The following is a 19535-nucleotide window of genomic DNA, read 5'->3' on the forward strand; positions in this document are numbered from 1 at the left end:
AAAATATTTTACCAAACAACTTTTAAATGTGTGCGTGTGTGAGGTCTAGCGGTGAATCGCTTGGGTCTTGAGAGTGTGCTTCTCTCAAGGTCTCAGGTTCGAAACCCGCTAGACACAAATTGCTTATTAAAAAAAAAAACAACTTTTAAATATAAAATCCCAAACAACTTAAATTTACTTTTAAAACTTTTATTTTTAGTTTTAGGTTTCAAAAAACTTTTAAATATAGATCAATAAATTTTAAATATAAAATCACAAACAACTTAAGTTTACTTTTAAAACTTTTATTTTTAGTTTTAGGTTTCAAAAAACTTTTAAATATAGATCAATAAAAGATTAGTCAAACACAATTTACTCTAAAAAGAAAACGAATAATGGACTTCGGCCCAAAAATAAATATACTTAGGCCCAAAATATCCAAGCCCTAGCTTTTATCACCTATATATGTTGTTTAAGTTTCATCTCAGACTCATTTTTTGCAGGGAACGAAAACGCGCCGTCGCCATGGGGAGAAGTAAGTTCTTCTCACCTTTCAATTATTCCTTTCAATTGCGCTGTGTTCGTTCCACTTCTCTATTCGTTTTTGATGTCTATAGCTTGAAATCTTTCTTCATTTGTTTCTGAAAAATGATATTTAGGGTTTATGTGGGATCTTTTCTTGTATGATTTATCTGTGAAAATTAGGTTTTGCCGAAATTTGATTTGATTTTTTTTACTGGTATGAGTTTTCCTGTAATTGTTTATTCGGTTTTGATGAATCGAGAATCATTAGGAATTGATTATTACCTTAGAAATGAATGGTTTATTTTGGATCTGATTTCTATTTTTTTATGCTCTACGGTTTAATTTGTTCAAATGGATGGAGATCAATTTGATTTTTGTAGGGTTTTGAGGTTGTTTATCGATTTGATTTTTATAGGGTTGTAAGGTTGATTATTGTTGTGACGTGATTTTAATTTTGTTTGTTTTTGAATATAGGACCTGCAAGATGTTACCGTCAGATTAAGAACAAGCCGTACCCCAAATCTCGTTTCTGCCGGGGTGTTCCTGATCCCAAGATCAGAATTTACGATGTCGGCATGAAGAAGAAGGGTGTGGATGAGTTTCCTTTCTGTGTCCATCTTGTCAGCTGGGAGAAAGAGAATGTGTCAAGTGAGGCACTCGAGGCGGCTCGTATTGCTTGCAACAAGTACATGACTAAGTTTGCTGGAAAGGATGCTTTCCACTTGAGGGTTAGGGTTCACCCTTTCCATGTTCTCAGGATTAACAAGATGCTTTCCTGTGCTGGAGCTGATAGGCTTCAGACTGGTATGCGTGGTGCTTTTGGAAAGCCACAGGGTGTCTGTGCTAGGGTTGCTATTGGACAGGTGCTTCTCTCGGTCCGTTGCAAGGACAGCAATGGACAGAATGCTCAGGAGGCTCTTCGTAGGGCTAAGTTTAAGTTCCCTGGCCGTCAAAAGATCATTGTCAGTAGGAAGTGGTAAGTATTTGCTGTATCGGATTTTTGGTCTATTACTTCAATATGTGATTTGACTCTAACTGTTGTTTTTAAATTCTTGTTCAGGGGATTTACCAAGATTGATCGCAATGATTATTTGAAGTTGAAATCAGAGAACAGGATTCTGAATGATGGTGTTAATGCTAAGGTAATATGAAGCTCCATTTTAATTTTGTATACTCATGTATTTTGGTGCTGCGCTGCTAAGAATGTGTTCTTCTGTTGATTCGAGTCATTCTAGTTATTGGAATATCTTGTTGACTAGTCTAATTTGTGAACTTAATCTGTTATGATCAATAATTGTGGCCTTTTGACTTATAATTTATTTGTATGGCTTTGCAGCTTCTTGGATGCCATGGACCACTGGCTAACCGTCAACCTGGAAGAGCTTTTATCAATGCTAGCTGCAATGCTTAGGAGCTTCTCTGTAGTTTTGAAATATTAGAATTTGGATTACTTTGGTTTTGCAAGAACGATTTTGAATGTTATTGTCTGCATTTTATTATATTGTTAAACTGAGCTCTATTTTTATCTGTTTTGAAGACAATCTGGAATTGATGTTTAATGTTATATTTTGTTATGGTTTACATACTGTTGTGGTTTACATACTGTTTTTAATCTAAAGTCAGATTTGAGGATGGTTAACAATCAACTTTTTTGATATATTAATCTTTTTATGATTGTCAAAAATAAAATAAAATAAATCTTTTTATAATTGGTTTGTTTTGTCGAAATCAAATCTAAACATACTAGTCATGTAGTGATCACTTAGCTTTTTTTTTTTCAAAGTTTAATGTTCTTGCTTGGTTTTATTTGCCCCTCTGTAGTTGAAATAGAGTTTCTATATGATGGTTTTAACACGTTAATAATTCATGCTTTTTTGATGTCACTACTCACGCACCATAGGAAAGTTTCAGATTCAACTGAGAAAATGATAGAATAGAAGAGTTTCAGATTCAACTGGGAAAATTGGGAAAATGATAGAATAGAAGAAGAATCAGAGAAAACTCAAAATCAAATGGTCCCACTAGCTTTTTAAACAATATGAACAAACTAAATTTATATTGATAACATTTTTTCAATGTTGAAGTGTGCGGCCACCCAACGGTTCCAGGTTTGTTCTTTTCTTGAAAGACATACCTTACCGTGGACAATTTCTATTTCTATTTCAGCAGGATTCAAATTCGATGGCTACAACCCTAATAGTACTCAAATATTGATTCATAAAAGGAAGATTGTAAAATAAATTCCAATCACAAGAATAACTCTAAGAAGGCATAAATATTCAAATAAGATTCCACCAATTCCTATGTCATCATATATGTGCACTCATTGAAACTTTTCCCTTCATTTCACCACATTTAATCCTATCAAAATTAATTTACCAAATAATTCCAAAATTTTTCTTCAATTAATGGCACTATCCAATGTGGCATAGACCTCACCCGATTCTAGGCATAGATCCCAATATGGCACGCCTTTAATAAAACACAGGTCATTGTGCCCGTTACGTGTCATAGAGGAGAAATAGGCAGTCTCTTAGAAGGCTGGGGCTATTAAGGACATTGGACCTCTTTAGTTAATTTCTATATTTGGATCTTAGGTTATATGGGCTCAGGATATATGTTTATATGTACTATATGTATTCTTATCAATTAATTCAATTCAGATTTTACTATTCATTTTCTTTTCAAATTTCGCTTCCTGCCTCCATGACATCATCTTCATTCTCAACCAAGCTCGGGTTGTAATATGGTATCAGTGTATAAACCCTAGTTTTTTTCTTTCTTTCCGCACTCATCTTCTTCTCCCTCATCATGTCCTCTTTCTCTGACGAAGAACGACCTAAAACCACAACCGCAACTCCATCAAAACCAGATGATCCAAGCCTCAATCCAAGAAACCCTTATTATCTTCATCCAGGAGAAAACCCAGGCGCCACCATTGTTTCTCCCCCTTTAGACGACAACAATTATCACAATTGGAGCAAATCCATGCGCAGAGCTTTAACATCAAAGAACAAGATCAATTTCATCAATGGCGTTCTTCTCAAACCGGCTTACACAAACCCTGATTTCGAGCTTTGGGATCGTGCTAACAGCATGGTCCTTTCTTGGATCAATCGGACGCCGTCTCCTCATATTGCACAAAGCACTATTTGCTTCGATTCAACATTTGATCTTTGGGAAGATCTACGAGAAAGATTTACGAAAGGTAACCACTTTCGTTTTTCTGACCTTCTACGCGATTTACACTCCATACAACAAGGAGATCGTTCTTTATCTACCTACTTTACGAATCTTAAGATTCTTTGGGATGAGCTTGAAGATCTACGACCAACACCATCTTGTTCTTGCCCTACACCATGTACATGTGATCTTGCTAAGGCTGTGCGTACCTACAAGCACATGGAATATGTTACCTGCTTCCTCAAAGGACTCAATGATTCATACCATAGTGTTCGTACTCAGCTACTTCTTATGGATCCCCTTCCCAACATCAGCAAAGTTTACTCATTGATAGCACAACAACAACAAACCCCTATCCCTTCCACTAATCCAACAGTTTTATATGCCAACTCTGCGAATAAACCAAAAGCCAAACCTACCTCTAAAACCCCAATGCTATGCACAAATTGTAGCAAAACCAATCACACCATTGATAATTGCTATTTTAAGCATGGCTTCCCTCCCGGATATCGTTCAAAGAACTCTAAAGCTGCAGGAGATTCCAAGACACCTACTGCTTCAGATAAGGAACTCTCTATCTCCAAGGAGGATTATCAACATCTCATTCATCTCTTACAGCAATCCAGGAAGGGCAACCAAAACCCTAAAGCCAATTCATCAGAGACTGCAGTAATCTCAGGTATTGCTTCCTCAGGTAATTTCCTTCATAACATGTCTGCTTGGATATTAGACTCAGGTGCATCCCATCATGTTTACCCTTTTATTCATATCCATTCCTCCTGTTAGTATACATCTCTCTAATGGTACTGCTATGTATGCCAAATATTGTGGTTCCATTATTTTTGATGATAAATTTCAGCTGCACAATGTATTCTATATGCCTAAGTTTACATTCAGCCTTATCTCCCTGTCCAAACTCTGCTTAACATCACCCTACACCATCACATTCTCACACACTTCCTGTTTCATACAGGATGTGTGTACCAAGCAAACGATTGGACGGGTGACACATCACAATAATCTCTACATTTTGGACAGATTACCCATACAACATGTTAATTGCAATTTCCATTAGAAATAGCACTACTTTGACTTGTAATTCCAATTTATGGCATCATAGGTTAGACCATCCTTCATTTGATGTTTCGCAATCCATGTGTAAACAATTCCCTATTATCAAAAGTTCTAAGATTTCTAATTGTCATACTTGTCATTTATCCAAACAGACTAAACTTCCTTTTCCTATAAGTCATTCTTTTACTACTAAATGCTTTGAACTTGTCCATATGGATATATGGGGGCTTATCTCCCATCCCTCTATGGATGGTTATCATTATTTCTTAACTGTTGTTGATGACTTTTTTAGATATACTTGGACCCTTTTAATGCATAATAAAGCTGAAACTAGATTGCACATTAGGAACTTCATCACTTATTGACAAAATCATTTTTCATGCACCATTAAGACCATTAGAAGTGATAATGGTATATAATTCATCATGCCATCCTACTATGCTTCCCTAGGCATTATTCACCAAAGAAGCTGCGTGGAAACACCACAGCAAAACTCTATAGTCGAAAGAAAACATAGACACCATCTCAATGTAACAAGATCTCTTATTTTCCATGCTAATCTCCCTAAATGTTTTTGGTCATATGCCTTATGTCATGCTACTTTCCTAATTAACAGGAATCTGCAGTCCTTTACTACAGAATAACACACCTTTCCAATTATTATTCAAGACTGCACCCTCTTATGCTGATTTAAGAACTTTTGGTTCTCTTGTTTAATTTATGCATCATCTCTTAATAGAAATAGAGACAAACTGGACCCTAGAGCCATTAAGTGCCTATTTTTAGGTTTTCCCATAGGAGTAAAAGGATACCTTCTGTTTAACTTAGATAACAGATCTACATTCATATCTATAAACTGTTTTTTTCATGAAGATATTTTTCCCTATACACCTCATACTTCTCAAACTACTGTCAACACACCCCTTGATTCACATACTTCCACCATTCCATTCTTATTTGATCATATCACTTCCCAAACAGAACCTTTTAATATTCAAGACCCTAATGAAACAGAGCCTTTACATACATCACTTGCTATCCAATCCCCACCTGCTCTGCCCACCACATCTCAAAACATTAATGACAATACCAACACACAGGTCCAACCCTTTATTCCTGTTATTCCTGCCCAAGTTATTCAACCTCAAACTAGAACCTCCACAAGAATTAGGTCTGCCCCTGCATACTTGAAAGATTTTGACTGCAATACTATTTTTTCTTCACCATTATATGACATTTTCAAGTACATATCATATGCACACATATCACCTGCATATTTTTCATATATATCTGCCATAACTACAAATGTCACTCCCAAAAATTACAAAGAAGCTAGCTAACATCATGAATGGATCAAGGCAATGAATGATGAAATTAATGCTCTCACTGCCAACAATACTTGGCAACTAACCACTCTTCCAAAAGGTATACCCATTGGATGCAAATGGGTATACAAAATAAAGTTCAACTCCAATGGTACTGTAGAGAGACACAAGGCCAGGTTAGTAGCTCAAGGATTTAACCAAATTCAAGGTATAGATTACTTTGAAACTTTTTCTCCTGTTGCTAAGCTAACTACTGCAATTAATCCTCTCCCTTGCTTCTTCCTTAAATCTTCATCTATTTCAACTTGATGTGCATAATGCTTTTCTTCATGGCAATTTGGATGAAGAGGTTTACATGTCTATGCCTAAAGGCATGAACTCTTCTCACCCAAATGCAGTATGTAAACTTCTTAAATCAATTTATGGCCTCAAACAATCTAGTAGGCAATGGTTTGAAAAGCTTTCTACTGTTTTAACTGCTAACAATTACACATAATACACATTAGACCATTCTTTATTTATACACAACTCCAAAAATTTCTACACATACATTTTAATTTATGTTGATGATATTTTAATTGTAGGCAACAACATGGACATTATCCACTATACAAAACAGACATTAAAGACTCATTTTCACATAAAAGACCTTGGACACATGAAGTACTTCTTAGGACTAGAGCTAGCACGCAACAACACAGGAATCAATATTTGTCAAAGAAAGTACACACTAGATCTACTGGACACTGCTGGACTACTTGGCTGCAAACCATCTTCCACTCCTATGACTAGAGATACAAGGCTTACTTCCACTGATGGTATTGCTCTTGAAGATCCAAAGCCATACCGACGGTTGATCGGACAGTTAATATACCTCCTGAACACGCGACCAGACATCTCCTATGCTGTACAACAATTGAGTCAACATATGCACTCTCCTATTGATCTCCACCATTCAACAGCTCTCTGTGTCTTACGCTACCTGAATTCTTCTCCAGCACAAGGCATTTCATTCCCAAGACAATCTACACTTCAGCTTAGAGCTTTCTCAGATTCAGACTGGGCAACTTGCCCAGAAACACGAAGATCCGTGACTGGTTATTGCATCTACCTTGGAGAATCCCTCATCTCCTAGAAATCAAAGAAACAACCTACAATCTCAAGAAGTTCAACTGAGGCGGAGTATCGTTCAATGGCATCAACCGCCTGCGAGATACAATGGCTCACCAATGTCTTAACTGAATTATGTGTCCCTTTCATACAACCAACAACCTTATACTGTGATAATGCCTCTGCCATACACATTGCCAATAACTCTTCTTTCCATGAACGCACCAAACACCTCGACCTTGACTGCCACTTTGTACGAGAAAAACTACAACAAAAACTGTTTCGGTTACTCCCAGTTTCTTCAAATCAACAATTGGCTGACATTCTCACAAAGCCTTTAGATTTTAAACTTTTCACTGAAAATTTGACTAAGCTTGGCCTACACTCCATATACCCCAAGCTTAAGGAGGGGTATTAAGGACATTGGGCCTCTTTAGTTAATTTCTATATTTGGGCCTTAGGTGTATATGGGCTCAGGATATATGTTTATATGTACTATATGTATTCTGTATCAATTAATTCAATTCAGATTTTACTATTCATTTTCTTTTCAAATTTCGCTTCCTGCCTCCATGGCATCATCTTCATTCTCAACCAAGCTCAGCTTGTAATAGGGGCGACCATGAAAACGGTCCAGGTTTTCTAAACGCTAAATTTATCTATGAAGTAAGGTACACCGAATGACTATCCAATGTGGTTCTGATCAAGAAAACCTTTAAAAGTGGAGAATATGCGTCGAATACACCGACCTCAATAGTGGGTCCTATGGACTCATAGTCACTCCCAAACATAAACAAGTCGAATACACTGACCTCAATAGTGGGTCATATTGAATCTTCCCTCCCCTCCAAATCTCTCCAATTTGGAGGGGAGCAAAAAGTGAGTCTAGGAGGGATTTTGCTCCCTCCCTATAAAAAAATGAACCAAACACATATTTTTCTAAATATCCCCTCCCCTCCCCTCCATCTACTCCCAACCAAACGGACCCTTAACGTGATGCCTTTTGGCTTGAAGAAAGCAGGGAAAATGAATAAGGTTTTCAAAGAAGAAGTAGACGAAACACCAGAGATATACACTGATGACATTGTTGTTAAATCCAGCTAAGAGGGACTACACGACCAACATCTCACCCATGTATTCCTAAGACATTAATAATTTACAATGAGGTTCAATAAAAAGTCCTCAGATAAATGCGAGGTGATCATCTGTATGGACAGGACGTTGACGGCCTTGAATAGGTTCATCTCGAAATTGGTGCAATATACCTTGTTGTTCTGTAAAATATTGAAGAAAGAAGCACGCTTTTAGTGGACCATAGAATGTCAAAAGATGGGTCGTCTAATAGATGAGAAAGTGGAGTCGACTGAATCTTAATGATGATTGAAAACATTAAATTAAGAACAAACTCCCATCTCATGCTTTCACAAGTCAAAGGAGAAGAATAGACCAAAGAGTCATTGCTGCATTGATACATTGCTTGTAGAGAAAAGTTGACGAAGCTCAAGATTTCACGATGACCCTCTTGGATACTGCCCATTGCAATACACGTCGAGCAATAAGCTCTTCCTGCCAACCCAATTGAAGCCGCCCTCGTAAAAACAAGAGTCAATTCTTATTCCTTAATTAGGCCCAAAATATCCAAGCCCCAGCTTTTATCACCTATATATAGTTTCATTTCAGACTCATTTTTTGCAGAGAACCAAAACGCGCCGTCGCCATGGGAAGAAGTAAGTTCTTATTGCGCTGTGTTCGTTCAACTTCTCGATTCGTTTTTGATGTTTATAGCTTGAAATCTTTCCTCAATTGTTTCTGAAAATTGATATTTAGGGTTTATGTCCAAATTTTCTTGTATGATTTATCTGTGAAAATTAGGTTTTGCCGAAATTTGATTTGGTTTTTTTTTACTGGTTTGATTTTTTTTCTGTAATTGTTTATTCGGTTTTGATGAATTGATAATCATTAGGAATCGATTAGTATGTTAGAAATGAATCGTTTATTTTGGATCTGATTTCAATTTTTTTATGCTCTACGGTTTAATTTGTTCAATTGGATGGAGATCAATTTGATTTTTGTAGGGTTTTGAAGTTGTTTATTGATTTGATTTTTATAGGGTTGTAAGGTTGATTGTTGTTGTGATTTGATTTTAATTTTGTTTGGTGTTGAATATAGGACCTGCAAGATGTTACCGTCAGATTAAGAATAAACCGTATCCCAAATCTCGTTTCTGTCGTGGTGTTCCTGATCCCAAGATCAGGATTTACGATGTCGGCATGAAGAAGAAGGGTGTGGATGAGTTTCCTTTCTGTGTCCATCTTGTAAGTTGGGAGAAAGAGAATGTCTCAAGTGAGGCACTTGAGGCGGCTAGGATTGCTTGCAACAAGTACATGACAAAGTTTGCTGGAAAGGATGCGTTCCACTTGAGGGTTAGGGTTCACCCTTTCCATGTTCTCAGGATTAACAAGATGCTTTCCTGTGCTGGAGCTGATAGGCTTCAGACTGGTATGCGTGGTGCTTTTGGAAAGCCACAGGGTGTTTGTGCTAGGGTTGCTATTGGGCAAGTGCTCCTCTCGGTTCGTTGCAAGGACAGCAATGGACAGAATGCTCAGGAGGCTCTTCGTAGGGCTAAGTTTAAGTTCCCTGGCCGTCAAAAGATCATTGTCAGCAGGAAGTGGTAAGCATTTGTTCTATTTTCATCTTCCTAGTTGGATTTGTAGTATGTGTATGCTTTGGTCTATTGCTTCATAATGTGATTTCAGATTTGACTCTGTAATGTTTTTTTTTAAAATTCTTTTTTAGGGGATTCACCAAGATTGATCGAAATGATTATTTGAAATTGAAGTCAGAGAACAGGATTCTGAATGATGGTGTGAATGCTAAGGTAATATGAAGCTCCATGTGAATTCGTCATACCCATATTTTCGGTTCGGTCCTGCTAAGAATATTTTGTTCTGTTGATTTGATTCCTTTTAGTTATAGGAATATTTTGTTGAATGTTTTAATTTGTGAATATAATCTGTAATGATTGAGGAATTGGCTGTTGAACTTATAAGTTTGTATGGTTTTGCAGCTTCTTGGATGCCATGGACCTCTGGCTAACCGTCAACCTGGAAGAGCTTTTATCAATGCTAGCTGCAATGCTTAGGAGGCTTCTCTCTAGTTTTGAAATATTAGAATTTGGATTACTTTGGTTTTGCAAGAACGATTTTGAATGTTATTGTCTGCATTTTATTATATTGTTAAACTGAGCTTTATTTATATCTGTTTTGAAGACAATATGGAATTGATGTTTAATGTTATATTTTGTTATGGTTTACATACTATTTTCTCATTTAGCATTTGAAGATTCCAGATTCCAGATTCCAGATTCCACCAATCTGGAATTGATGTTTAATGTTATATTTTGTTATGGTTTACAAGAAAATCAATGCTTATATAGTTATATATTCAAATAAGATTCCACCAATTCCGTTGTCATCATTAGCGATGTTGCTACACTAGGTACCCTGTTTCACAATCTTTCTTCTAATTACATTGACACTAGGTACCCCTCTTTCACAATCTTAGAAAGTAGAAACTCTTCCATTCATTTCACCACAATTAGTCCTATCAAAATTAATTTATTAAATAATTCCAAATTTTTTCTTCATTTAATGGCACTATCTAATGTGGCATAGACCCCATCAGATGCCGCATAAACCCCAATGTGGCATGTCTAAATTTAGTAAAACATTGGTCATGGTGCTCATTACGTGTCCTAGAGGAGAAGTAGGCCTTCTCTTGAGAAGGTCATGGCGACCATGAAAACACTAATTTTATCTTTGAAGTAAGATACACCAAATGACTATCCAATGTGGTTTTGGTCAAGAAAATCTTCGAAAAGTTGAGAATATGCGTCGATTACATCGGCCTCAAAATAGAGCAGGTCCCAAAGACTTATAACCACTCCTAAGTATAAACAAGTTAGTTGACAATTTGGTCGGGTACAAGCTTTTGTCATTTATGGATGCGTATTTCTGCTACAATCAAATACCCATATTTGAGCTTGACAGAGAAAATACGACCTTTAAGATCTAACAAGCCAATTATCAATATAACTTTGCCTTTTGGCTTTAAGAAAACAGGGAAAAATATCAGAAGATCGTGAATAAGGTTTTCAAAGAAGAAATAGGCGAAACGCAAGGTATACACGGATGACATGATCGTTAAATCCATCAAATAGGAACTACATGACCAACATCTCACCCATGTATTCCTAAGACATCAACAATTTACTATGAGGTTCAGTAAAAAAAAGTGCACCTTTGAAGTCAGAACCGTTTTTTTTGGGCTTTTATCTGACAAAGAGGGGAAGAGAAGAGACCTCAGATACATGCGAGGCGATCAAGCGTATGGCAACACCGACGACCAAGAAAGAAATAATTTAATTGAACAAGATTTTGACGACCTTGAACAAGTTCTTCTTGAAATTGGCGCAATACACCTTGTTGTTCTACAAAATATTAAAGAAAGAAGCACGCTTTGAATGGACCATAAAATGTCAAAAGACATGTCGTCTAATAGATGAGGAAGTTGAGTCGACTTAGTCTTAGAGTCAGTATGATGATTAAATCGTCTATACGTTTTGAATTTTCTACCACTACCAATAATCAAGCGGAGTATGAGGTAGTTATTTTTGGCCTTACGTTGGCTGCTGAGATGGAGGCCGAAAACATTAGATTAAGAACAAACTCCCAGCTCGTAGTCTCACAAGTCAAAGGAGAAGCCTAGACCAAAGAGTCGTTGTTGCATCGATATGTTGCTTCTAGAGAAAAGTTGGCAAAGTTTAAGATGTAAGAGATATTGTACGTCCCAAGAGAGGAGAACACCTAGGCTGACGTATTGTTCAAACTGGAAAGCACCAGGGCATCCAGGATAAACCACTCGTCCATCCAAGAAACTCTAAAAGTCCCAGTATTAAAGCTCAAGATTTCACGATGATGACAATAAATGACAATACATGACCCTCTTGGATATTGCCCTATTGGAAGGAGAATAATCCTCACATACTCTTATCGAAGTGCATGAAGGAATAATTGGAAAACATTTAGGTGCTCTAGCTTTGGGGAAAAAGGTCCTTAGAGTCGGGTACTATTGTTCGTCTATGGTCTAGGAAGCTACATAATATGTAAAGAGATGTGATTAATCCCAACGAAAAATAGATATTTACAACACCCCTGTCAGAATTACATATGTTAACGTCACCTTGGCCTTTTTCACAATGGAAGATGAATATTCTCGACCCTTTCCCTTTGGCGCCAGGGCATCTTAAATTTATGATCTTGATAGTAGATTACTTTATTAAGTGGACAGAAACAAAAACATTGACAAAGAAAACCACAACCAGCATCTTGAAAATTTTCAACATCCTAGTCAAGTATGGATCCCTCAAGCCGTCGTGACAAATAATGGAACACAATTTACAAATAGGAACTTTAGGAAGCTTTTAGAAGACTTGAAAGTCAAACAACATCTTACATCATTAGAACATCCTCGTCCAAATGGACAAGCCGAAGCAACAAACTGAGTAATGTTGAGAAAGTTGAAGCAAAGACTTGAAGTGGCTAAGGGAAACTGGGCAGATGAGTTGCCACAGGTCCTATAGGCATACCAAACTACATCCCATTCAACAATCGGAGAAATTCAATTTTGGCTGACTTATGGGACTAAAGTCTCTTTTTGTCGAAGTAGAAGAGCTTAATTGGAGGATGACTCGTCTATTGTCATAAAAGGATAATGTGAAGTAATTATAGAAGAGATGACTTCTTATAAGAGAGAAGGACGTCCACCATCCTTATGAGTGGTATCTTCAAACAGACAACAACCAAATACAACAAGTGAGTTAAACCCATAAAAATTAAACTTGAGAGTTTCGTAAGATGTGCCGACGTCAGAGGGAATTCTAAAGATGGGAAACTTGCAGCCAATTGGGAAGGACTGTACAAGATCAAGACCAACACAAGAAGCAGAGCGATCAAGACCAACACAAGAAGCAGAGCCTACACTTTGGAGACTCTAATTGAGGTGCCCATCCCGAGGATGTGGAATGCTGCAAAACTCAAACGATATTTTAACTAAATATTCCAAAGTTTGTCCAAATATTATAACTACTTATCCTCCTATGAAATATTTTGATTTGAATAATACAAGGCTCTTTGTTGAAATTATGTCAATTTCTATTTAAAAAGCAGGGTACGAGGTGATTATGGCACACTAAGCCACAATCGGCTCACTCCAGAGCATAAGTAGTGAAGCTAAGGTTATGTCGACCTCGAACTAGGTTCAAACCTTGGGACGAGGAAGGGGATCCGACCTTTGGTCATGCATGATCCTCAATGATGTTGAAGCTTACGCCAATTTCCAATGGTGGGATGGGTAAGAATGAAACAAAGACACAAAGACATATAAAGGATGAAACAAAATCGTAAGCGAAAACAATAAAACAAAATCGTAGGCGGATTAACAATGAAACAATATCGTAGACAGATAAACGATGAAACAAAATTGTAGACGGATAAAAGATTAAACAAAATCGGGTAGATAAAAACTATAAAATAAAATCGTAGATGAATAAAAGTTGAAACAAAATTGCAAGTCGTCAAAATAGAAAAATGCAAAAAACAGGATAAAAAAACCAAATAAAGCAAAGAAAATAAGCTATAAAATAACAAAATATTTTTCAAAATAAAGTCCTTATAGAGCCTCAACGACAATAAAGACTACAAATATTTGTGACTCTTTAACCTTGGCAAAAAAATTAATATTTTTTTGTCATATTTAAAGTGTCTTTTCTTAGCAGGTGACGCTTAAAGACTCATTATTGCTGTCATTGCCATTTTTAGTTCAACATGAAAGTGTTTTTTTTTGGTTATATACTTTGGTTCTATGTCACTTCATGTCATATTTGTAGCTATCATAGTAACCCGATATGAACGCATCTCATTATTTCATTTCTTGAACTATCGTATAGCGATGGATCTATAATATTTGTAGTTGTTCCTTCCCTCCAACTTTTCCATGCCTGCAATGCAAGTATATAAAATGAGTGTAACTTCAAGGAAATAAAAATGAGAAAAGAAAAACTTACAAAGTTCAATAGGTCCTCTGTATCATCTCCGTGACGAACGCCACTATTCTTTTGACCACTTATAATCTCGAGAACTAGTACACCAAAACTAAAAACATTTGATTTTATACAAAACTCTCCGTGCATTACATACTCAGGTGTCATATATCCACTACATGGCGAATACAAACCGCCTAATTAGTAAAAACAAAATTCTTACATGGTTAAACATACTAAGCGCAAACATAATACAACACTTACTAGGTTCCAACAATTCTACTTGTATTTGCTTGTGTTTGATCCACAAGAATTAGTCTTGCCATGCCAAAATCAGATATCTTAGCATTCATGTCCTCATCTAAGAGAACGTTACTTGCTTTGAGATCGCAGTGTATAATGCGGAGCCGAGAATCCTCATGAAGATAAAGAAAACCACCTTCAATGATTTTGTAGCGCTTTTTCCAATCTAACAGTGTTTTCTTTGTTGGATCTTCATATAGAACACAATCACACGCATTTTAGCTATATTGAAATAAAGTTGAATAATAGAACAACAATCTGATCATACCAAATATGAAGTACTCAAGATTTTTGTTGGGAACAAATTCATAGACAAGTAGTCTTTCTCTCCCTTCAATAGTAAAACCAAGTAGTCTAACTAAATTCCGGCGGTGTTGAAGTTTGGCCATTAAAAGTACTTCATTTTTGAATTCTAAATTTCTTTGGCTAGAATTCATGGACAACCTTTTGACCGCAAATGCTTGTCCATTAGAGAGTTTATCCTGTAAAGACACAACTAGTTGTAAGTTAAGAAGATATTATCTTTGGTCCTTAATATAAGAAAAAAAAATTATTTTTTAGGTTTATTGAAAAGTCAATGTATTTGGACTACATGTTATATTTATGTGTTTGTAACCGATAGGAAGTTTAATATAATAGTAACTAATTAGTAAAATAGGTTTTATTAGTATTGTGATTAATTATGAGTTATTTTATATTATTATGTTTTCTAGAATATTTTTAGGATTTTTGGGCTTTTAATATATTTTGGGCCTTTATTTAATTATCCATTAGTAGTATTATATACACTGTCTATGACACATTAGAAAATATCAAAGAAATCAATGAAATTTATTTTTATTAGTTTAGTTTATCTTTTCTCTAGTGTAGAATTTTAAAGCTTTCTTATAGTTTTGATAGTGTTCTCTTTTAGAGCATATCCATTGGTGCTTTCATTCTTGAACATCAAAATCTCTCATGGGATACCAATTTCACTCCACCATAGACACCACTCCGACTACACCCTCATTTCCATCTTTTTCATGGAAAATTTTTACACCTTATTATTCCATAAATCCATATGTTATAACTCCATCACCATGTTCGTATTTTAATCATAGCTACACATCACCTCCACCTTATCCATATTCATCCTATTCTACATCTCATTATTCATACTATTACATCAATGATCACATACAACTACAACCAACAAACACCCCCTCCACAATTAGTCATAAATGTCAAAACCATTCTAGTATTAGAAAAGATTTTGAGAAGCATTTGCAAGGGCCTTAAGAAAACATTTCAAAAAAACTTGATTATATGTTCAGTACTCTCTTCCTTTCACCTGGAGCTCCAATTTTAAGGAATGAGTTTTAAAACAACAAAAAACTTGAAGAGGTTCAAAAGTTTTTGTATTATGGTTATTTGTTGGTGACATGCTTAGCCTTTGTACATTGTGTTCATTGTTCATTACAAGAAAACGATCTGAATCATCTGGAAGTAAAATAAACGGAAAGGGACTAAAATAAAATTTAGAAGAAATCATTACTTCTTGGTTCTTATGTTAGAGAATCTAGAGATACAAACAAAAGTAACAAATTTATTACATATATTGTTACACATAAAACAGAAGCACTTACAATAGTGGTTACAAACAACATGCACTCTTATTTTTAGTTCTTCATCTTCTGCTAGACTAGTGAAGAACAACAACAAAACACACTTAACCAAGAAGCACTTATTCTGGTAGTTACATAAACTTATGACACAAGTCATTAAAACAAACATTATTCATATTTGTCCTCATTGATGCTTCAGGAGTATTACATTGGATGGCCTAGGAACTAAACTATTGAAGTTCCTGGAGATTTATCAACACTAGTGATTCTGATTCCCTTTTTTTCATCATTTATTGTCTCATCTTCAGCATTATTTTCTTGAAACTCTTTCTCCTCTCCCGATATTTCTTCGAGCGATCGACCTTGCGTTTCAGGCACCAAGAAAGTGCAAAAGAATCCAAGCAAGTTTACAAACGAAAGCGCCATAATAGCCTGCTTGATCCCTTTTGTTTTATCATGTGCATTATCTATATGGCTTTGCACCACAAAAGCACCGATGATAGCTCCCGATTTTCCCGCTGCAGCCGATATTCCATGGCACGTCGAACGGAGCCTCGCAGGGAAGAGCTCGGCCGGGACTATAAATGTAGTACTATTAGGTCCAAAGTTCGCAAAGAAGAGTGTAAGTCCAAAAAGTATAGCAAACATGATTAGGTTTCCATTGCAATATTCGTATTTTGATTCTTTCTTGCATGAAGATTCTTCTCCTCTGTATGATCTATAACTGTGTCCTAGAAACCACATACAAACTGACATTACAAGAAATCCAACAAGCTGGATTCTGTACCGTCCGATCTTGTCGATTAGGAAAACCGTGCACCAGTATCCAGGTACCGTGGCGAGCAAGGCAACCACGAACATCGCTCGAGAGAGCTGAAACACTTCCTCGATAGCATTCATTTTGGAGGCCTTGTATACAAGTCCACTTGCTGGATAAATATCTTTTTGTGTCAGTTGAAGACTATAGAATGCAATGTCCAATAAAAACCATGTGCTAGTTGTTCCTAAGAGGTGAAGGCCGTGTCGATTAAGAAACTCGGAAGAGAAGAGTCCATACGAGCGTGAACCGGATGGTCTGCTAGCGATTCTGGTATTAGATTCTTCGAAAAGTATTTTTTTATCAAGAACTTTGGCCATATCTTCCGCGGCTTTTTTGTGATTTCCTTCTACCAAAGCAGTGTATCTTGCAGTTTCTGGCATTTTCATTCTCCAATAATAAGTTAATGCAGCAGGAACAGCACCAAACATGAGTACAATTCTCCATACAAAATCTCCTTCTGGTTGAGTAGATAGAACAGGATCAGTTTCGAAATCAGGAGCTGGAAAAGCCGATAAGAATATTTTCGAGACGAACATGGCTACGCCTCCTGCAACCAATATTCCAACACCTTGCATAGCGAAAACAGCAGCAATAAAACTGCCTCTTGTTTTCTGATTCGCATACTCCGACATGATCACTGCAGAGAGTGGATAGTCTCCACCAATGCCGAATCCTAGCCAGAATCTAAAGAAACAAAGACTAGTAACCACGGTTTTCGACGTGGAACCAAACGAAAGACCTGAAGCTAAAGCAAAACCAACCATTGTGGTTAGCGTTATGCCGTAAACTTTTTTTCTACCAAGTTTGTCTCCAAGCCAGCCAAAGAAGAGTTGCCCTGCGAGGGTGCCGCATAACGCGACACCGGTTATTGCGTTGTTTACGTTTGTTGGAAGCTTTCCGGGACCCTGACCAGTCGGATCGAAGTAGTACAGACGACCGATAAGCTTTGTAACGGCCGTGATGCAGAAGAGATCGTACGCGTCGGTGAAAAATCCCATTCCTGCTATCACTATTGCCATGTAATGGTAGCTTTGTGTTTTGGCATTGTCAAGAGATGAAAGGACACCTTGGTTGGTGGCCATGGCATTGAAGAATGGATTGTTTGTGAACAGGAGAGAAAAGAAGGAAGAGGTGGTAGTTTATATGGACTTCATGTGTGAACATGTTTTCTTGTCTTTTTGGATTTTGACAAATGATGTTGCTTTCTGAAAGCTGTAAAAACATCATAGTGAATAACGAGTTACTTATATATTTCCGAAATTCTTCTATGCATTGATATTTGTGAAATCACATTGTTGTTTGGCGTTAATGCTTGGCAAAACTGTAATCGTTTTCCAGCCTAAGCTAACTTCCTAGTTAATATAAAAAAGTGTCATGTTTGTTTTTATGTTGTCTTTTACTCCTGCATTTTCAGTTCTTTGTCAAGGTTTTATAAAATGCACTTGGAACTATTCATGTAACTTTGACCATAAGGCTATGTTTGGGAGTTTGGAGGGGAAGAGAGGGGAAAGCTTTCAAAAATAAAATTTTAAAAAAATATAGGAAAATATTTGATATTTTTTGAAAAAATAATTTTGTTTAGAATGATAAAAGAGTCATTATCATTACTAAATTTTTAATTTTTAGAATATTATAACAACCTAAAATATATTTAGAAAATTTATGTAAGCCCTTCAAAACCTTTCAAAACCCTCCTTCAATACAATTTTGGAGTTCCCCCGTTTTATGAGGTTTTTGGTGTTATGAATAAACTCAAACCCTCCAAAACCCTCCTACCCAAAATCTTTTTATCTTTTTTACCTAATTCTTCCTATTTTTTCAAAACCCTCCCCTCCCTTCCTCTCCAAACTCCCAAACATAGCCTTAAAGTCTTATTATGCCGTTTCTTTGTTATCATCAGATTGTCATTCACAGATCAGGGTTCTAGTTATTATCGTGCACTATTCATTTTGTATTATTGCTAATTTGTCATGACAAAATAGATGGTAATGGTACAAAATGATCAATACATAGAGAACAAAGCAGAAATCCACTGATTGTATTTTACAGCTAAAAGCAAAATCTGTTGGAGTTGAAGTAATGTTTTTTAAAACCAAAACAATATTAAACTTGTAAGCATTTTGGAACATGGTATTATTTAACTTGATAATTTTGTCTGTGTCAAATACAACATAGTGTAGTAGTGTAGTGTATGGATTCACTATGATCAGAATTGATTTTGATAGAATTGAACTTGATAAAATTTATTTTAAGAAAATTGAATTTAGCAGAAATGATTTATGTTTGGATATATTTATGTACAAGTGGAAAAATAAATTTCAGTGTAGATATCAGTTTAAAATCAAAAGCTACAATATCTAATTTCAAGTAGAATAAATTATGTTTGACAAAATTAATTTTACTTTAGAACTAGTCAGAGACCCGTGCTCCCGCACGGGTGAATTTATTTTAATATTGACGAAATAATTTTTTTAGATATACATATGAAAACTCATAATTATTAGGAAAGTACA

At 36.1% G+C, this 19535-nt stretch overlaps 3 protein-coding genes across 3 annotated transcripts; 2 read left to right on the plus strand and 1 right to left on the minus strand.

Annotated features, from left to right (window-relative positions):
* Positions 1 to 383: 383 nt before the first annotated feature.
* On the plus strand, positions 384 to 2085 carry LOC131634602 (large ribosomal subunit protein uL16-like). The gene is made up of 4 exons (XM_058905266.1): positions 384 to 514; positions 979 to 1480; positions 1565 to 1646; positions 1841 to 2085. Exons 1-4 carry the CDS (start codon positions 445 to 447, stop codon positions 1913 to 1915), a joined length of 729 nt encoding a protein of 242 aa, XP_058761249.1. The 5' UTR covers positions 384 to 444; the 3' UTR covers positions 1916 to 2085.
* Positions 2086 to 8628: 6543 nt separating this feature from the next.
* LOC131634603 (large ribosomal subunit protein uL16) lies at positions 8629 to 10509 on the plus strand. Its single transcript, XM_058905267.1, has 4 exons — positions 8629 to 8923; positions 9366 to 9867; positions 9993 to 10074; positions 10264 to 10509. The coding sequence occupies exons 1-4, from the start codon at positions 8914 to 8916 to the stop codon at positions 10336 to 10338; spliced, it is 669 nt and encodes a 222-aa protein (XP_058761250.1). The 5' UTR covers positions 8629 to 8913; the 3' UTR covers positions 10339 to 10509.
* Positions 10510 to 16114: 5605 nt separating this feature from the next.
* Positions 16115 to 18120, minus strand: LOC131634600 (low affinity inorganic phosphate transporter 8). The gene has a single exon (XM_058905264.1). The coding sequence runs from the start codon at positions 18102 to 18104 to the stop codon at positions 16428 to 16430; it is 1677 nt and encodes a 558-aa protein (XP_058761247.1). The 5' UTR covers positions 18105 to 18120; the 3' UTR covers positions 16115 to 16427.
* Positions 18121 to 19535: the final 1415 nt, after the last annotated feature.

This window comes from Vicia villosa, unplaced genomic scaffold (assembly GCF_029867415.1).
Source record: "Vicia villosa cultivar HV-30 ecotype Madison, WI unplaced genomic scaffold, Vvil1.0 ctg.001319F_1_1, whole genome shotgun sequence".
Taxonomy (NCBI): domain Eukaryota; kingdom Viridiplantae; phylum Streptophyta; class Magnoliopsida; order Fabales; family Fabaceae; genus Vicia; species Vicia villosa.

What these genes read in the sequence shown, in the direction of transcription:
- LOC131634602 (XM_058905266.1), top strand. Translation starts at nt 445, where the DNA reads ATGTTGTTTAAGTTTCATCTCAGACTCATTTTTTGCAGGGAACGAAAA. An exon ending in ATCATTGTCAGTAGGAAGTG is followed by an intron (nt 1,481 to 1,564) that starts GTAAGTATTTGC and finishes ATTCTTGTTCAG; the next exon opens with GGGATTTACCAAGATTGATC. An exon ending in ATGATGGTGTTAATGCTAAG is followed by an intron (nt 1,647 to 1,840) that starts GTAATATGAAGC and finishes ATGGCTTTGCAG; the next exon opens with CTTCTTGGATGCCATGGACC.
- LOC131634603 (XM_058905267.1), top strand. An exon ending in ATCATTGTCAGCAGGAAGTG is followed by an intron (nt 9,868 to 9,992) that starts GTAAGCATTTGT and finishes ATTCTTTTTTAG; the next exon opens with GGGATTCACCAAGATTGATC. An exon ending in ATGATGGTGTGAATGCTAAG is followed by an intron (nt 10,075 to 10,263) that starts GTAATATGAAGC and finishes ATGGTTTTGCAG; the next exon opens with CTTCTTGGATGCCATGGACC.
- LOC131634600 (XM_058905264.1), bottom strand. Translation starts at nt 18,104, where the DNA reads ATGGCCACCAACCAAGGTGTCCTTTCATCTCTTGACAATGCCAAAACA.